The 4511-nt window shown below is 45.0% G+C and overlaps 1 protein-coding gene across 1 annotated transcript in view; it reads right to left on the bottom strand.

Annotated features, from left to right (window-relative positions):
* Nucleotides 1–4000, bottom strand: part of LOC108237916 (mortality factor 4-like protein 1) — a 13349-nt gene extending 9349 nt beyond the window's left edge. The window contains exons 1-5 of the mRNA XM_017419651.3: nucleotides 3800–4000; nucleotides 3505–3551; nucleotides 3335–3402; nucleotides 3123–3209; nucleotides 294–374 (exon numbers count right to left, since the gene is read on the bottom strand). Of these exons, the coding sequence (XP_017275140.1) occupies nucleotides 294–374; nucleotides 3123–3209; nucleotides 3335–3402; nucleotides 3505–3551; nucleotides 3800–3839 (323 nt within the window). The 5' untranslated portion in view covers nucleotides 3840–4000. The remainder of the gene's footprint in view (nucleotides 1–293; nucleotides 375–3122; nucleotides 3210–3334; nucleotides 3403–3504; nucleotides 3552–3799) is intronic.
* Nucleotides 4001–4511: the final 511 nt, after the last annotated feature.

Below are 4511 nucleotides of genomic sequence, written 5' to 3'. Positions count from 1 at the left end.
ATATATATATATATATATATATATATATATATATATATATATATATATATATATATATATATATATATATGTTTTATATAACTACACTACTATAACTAACTGGATTTGACTGCATTTTCTCATCTACCTTGTGTAAAATAAGCTGCAGCATTAGGACATAATAAAACAGAGCCATTAACAAATTCCCAAAGTATAAAAATGCAATCTTTCAAGAACCTCCATAGGTATCTATCAGCTTGATTAAATAGAGGAGGATAAAACAAAAAAGGCTGAAAAAACAAAAAACAACTTACAGATCGACATTTTTCTGCTGCACAGCAGCAATCTTCTTGCTTGGTGCTAAACCCCTCATCTTTCCCTCAACATAATGATCCCTGGAAAAAGAAAAACACGACATGAAAATCATCCTGCGTCGCTCCAACTGGTCATACGCTGGACGGGCAAAACGTTTCACCGATAAAGTAAGGCCCTCCAGGAAGATGGGGACGTTGCAATCGCAGTTTCGTACCCTTAATTCAGGGGTGTCCAATCCTGGTCCTGGAGGGCCACCATCCTGCATGTTTTCCTTGTTTCTCTGCTCCAACACACCTGATTTGAACCAATGGGTGATTAACAGGCTTCTGCAGAACATGAAGAGGTGATTTAACCACTGAATCAGGTGTGTTGGAGGAGGGAAACAAGGAAAACATGCAAGATAGTGGCCCTCGAGGACCAGGATTGGACACCCCTGCCTTAATTGAACATGAGCGTTTGATGACAGTGCAAATTCAACCAAAACCAGGATATTTTGCTCAGACTTGCAATTTGGACCAATCACCTCGACCTTTCTGCAAAGTCCCCCTCCTCCCCCCGGCTGGTTTCACCTCCTGAAATCTGAGCCTGCAGGATGGAGACACGTCCAGTGCCGTAAGTTCACACTTGTCATCGATCAGCACGGCGGAAATCTGCGCCAATCCATTTCCTGAAGCGTCACATGAAAGTGGTGGAAAACTGTTCCGCACCACAGGCAACGCTGCGGTGGGACGTCGTCAGAAAAAGGTCACTCGACGAACACGCTTTTACCGCAAAACATGCCGGGGAACGGCTGAAAAATGAAGACTACAGACTGCTGACAGCATTAGAGCCACTTTGGTTCAAACATCTTAGAGACACATGAAACATAAAGAGGTGCGCTTGTTTGTGTCTCAGCCTACATGAGAGACAGAAAGGAGGAAAATAAAACTAGCGTTCCTCAAAAACAACAAGTTTTTAAACTAAGAGCCCAGAGCATGTGTTGAGAATGGCTCTCAGAGACTAACACATTGGAGCTCAGTTTTTGTAGAAATGTCTGGGTTATGTTGGTTTTTCTGTTTGCTGAAGGTACTGCCTCACCGGGCTGTGACGGCCAGTGAATCATGAGGGAGTCTCCAAAATGTTCTGAAACGTTCATGGGGCTCCTCTGTTTACTAACCCGAGCTGAAATTACGCCTCACACTTTATCGATTCAATTTTGAGCATGCTTAAAAAAAATAAATGGATAGAAAATAAATTGTGTAACAGATTTTCTTTGGAAATCGTCACAGAGTTGTCGCGGGCGCCTCAAACCTTTGGTTTCCGTCAGTTCTTCAACCCTGGAGCTGGACTTTCACACCTGCACCTGAGATCTCCTCTGACAGAAAACAGCTGAGGCTACAGCCACAAAGGTCCAGGTCTAAAAACCACCCAAGTGATAATTATATAAAAAAAGAACTCCTACAAATGTACTCGTCTTCATTTTAAACGTGTACTCCAGCAGATCGAATCATAAACAAAGCGGGGTCGAGGTGGGTACGACTGATGTCCACAACCTGGGATCCACTTTAGACACACATCTCGCTAAGAAATCAGCGTTCCTGCAACAGATCGCAGCCCAGTAAGGTCAATACGCTGTGACGGCCATCTTGAACGGAGTGGACTCCAAAAGGTTGATCAGATGCAGACGTATATCCAAGAGTTGCCGTTTGAGAGCTTCATTAAAATCCATCCGGTGGTTCATGAGATATTTTGCGAAAAGAAGAAAAAAAAACAAACACACAAATACATGATCGCTCGCGGCCGTGAAAGGTGAGCCTTTCCACTGCTGCAGAGGAGACTGCATACATACCATAAATGAGTTTTACTGCATTTGATGAGTACTGCTTTCAACACCATTATGTTTTTATTTATAAAAAGGATGGTAATTTAAAGACAGCACTTGAACAGATGCACTGTCAACAATTTAAAAGCATCATTGTCGCCTTTTGTTGGTAGCTTACGTGAAACACTTGCAGCTATTTTTTTGTAAATTCATTTGTCCTTTGTTGTTTTTAGGGAAAAATGGAGCGGGAGATCGACAGGCGGATTGGTGCAGCGTCTGCAGTGAAGCGGGCGCTGTACCAGTCTGTCATGGTGAAGAGACAGCTGAGTCAAAAGGCGAAGCTCTCGATTTACCGGACGATCTACGTTCCTCCCCTCATCTATGGTCATGAGCTTTGGGTAGTGACCGAAAGAACGAGATCGCGAATACAAGCGGCTGAAATTAGTTTCCTCCGCAGGGTGTCTGGGCTCTCCCTTAGAGATAGGGTGAGAAGCTCGGTCATCCGGGAGGGACTCAGAGTAGAGCCGCTGCTCCTCCACGTGGAGAGGAGCCAGTTGAGGTGGCTCGGGCATCTGGTTAGGATGCCTCCTGGACGCCTCCCTATTAGTGGTTCTGGAGATGTCCAACTGGGAGGACACCTCCAGGGAAAGACCCAGGACACGCTGGAGAGACCACGCCCCTCGGCCGGCCTGGGAACGCCTTGGAAAGAGCTGGAAGGGGCGGCTGTGGAAAGAAGTGTCTGGTCTTCCGTGCGGATGCAGCCGCACCCGCGACCCGACTCCAAAACAACAACAACAAGCGGCAGATAACGAATGGGTGGCATTTGTTCTTGCCAAGTTAAAGAGAGGAAAACTGAGCTTAAAAACACGCAGCAGTCAGACATTTTAGGCCACAACAATCACAAGAATGGCAGCGAAACCCTGGAGGGACGGACAAGAAATGAATTACGGCTGTGAACTGAACTGTTGTAACACTTGTCTTCATATCCGTGACACAACCGAGCTCGACAGAAAGAAGGGAAACTTACTGATTGGCCTTTTGAAGCTCTCTTTGTTTGGCAAGGTTGCTGTCCACATATTTGAGAACTCTGCTTTCAGGAACCCATTCATCCCAGCTGCAACAAAAAAAAGAAAAAAACCATCACAGACCTTGAAGCACCAACACAACAAGGTTACTCACCAACACAAGAAAAGGCAGAATGTGAAGAGAGCAGAGATGAAGAAGACTAAAGCTGCTCACTTTTTGTTCCACCCGCTGTAGTGAATGAAATATTTAATCTGCTTTTCCTTTATGCTGATTTTGACACACTGCAGAGCGACAGAAACACACAGACCCGTTCAGGTGACGTCATTGATAAAAATAAATAAATAAAAAAGTAAACAAGCAGCAAACACATGAATGAGACCAACCTTTGCCTCGTAGAGCAGCGGCCCATGGAAGCACAGGACTCTTTCACCTGGAAAACAAACACACTTCGTTACGTTTTTGTTTTGTGTTTACCTCAACATATGTGGCAAACAAACAGTATGCGTCTCCGAGCACGTTTATATCAGCCTGTCCGCCCTTCTGTCCCTGAACCAGAGCACAATAAACAACAACAACAACAACATCAACAACAACAACAACAACAACAACAACAACAACAAACCCGCCCCCCTCCGGATGCTAGCAGCCGCCGTCCGCGTCGCTTCAGGCGGTACCGACCTTCTAGAAATTTCGGTTTAGGGTCCTGTTTTGGCGCCATTCACAGCCTCAACTGGTCGGATCCCTGACTGATCAAATCCGCGCATTGCCGGAGCCCATTTCTTCCAGGAGCAAACCCGTCCGACATCGGAGAGCCGAAGACGAAGGAGGAAGCCGAGAATGGCCGGGGCTGGCTGATGCGGGGTCACGTGACCAAACCGCCGCGGAAGTCGCGGTGCGTTCAGGCGCCGGCTCGAAAGCTCAGAAATGTCAACACTCGCCTTTCTGAGCGCTTCATGTGAAATGTCGAACAAGAGGGGTTTCATAGACATAAATATACATAATATATTTAATATAATATAGTTGACATTTGACCACAGGCAATATACATGTCTGTGGTTAGTTTCACAAAGTAATTCAAAATGGCTTCATGTTTTAAATATAAATGTGTTTCTTTTACATTAGTTTACTGATCAGTGGCAGTTCAAGGGGGTTGGCCATGGGGAAATATATCTTGCTACCCTATTTTAGACCGGCTAATATGCATTGCCTGGAAAGAAAAATTAAGGAACACATTTTAATCAGAGTATATTATCAAGTCCTGTAAACGTCTGAGGTTTTTATCTGCTCAGTTAATTGGTAGAGGGGGCTGTTAATCAATGACAGCTGATTTGGTGTTAATGAAATTAACAACAGATGCTAAAGGGCCAACAATGAGACAACCCCCCCCCCC

The sequence above is a fragment of the Kryptolebias marmoratus genome, linkage group LG15 (genome assembly GCF_001649575.2).
Source record: "Kryptolebias marmoratus isolate JLee-2015 linkage group LG15, ASM164957v2, whole genome shotgun sequence".
Taxonomy (NCBI): domain Eukaryota; kingdom Metazoa; phylum Chordata; class Actinopteri; order Cyprinodontiformes; family Rivulidae; genus Kryptolebias; species Kryptolebias marmoratus.
Note: the sequence above shows the minus strand (reverse complement) of the source record. Positions and strands in the feature narration are given on the sequence as shown.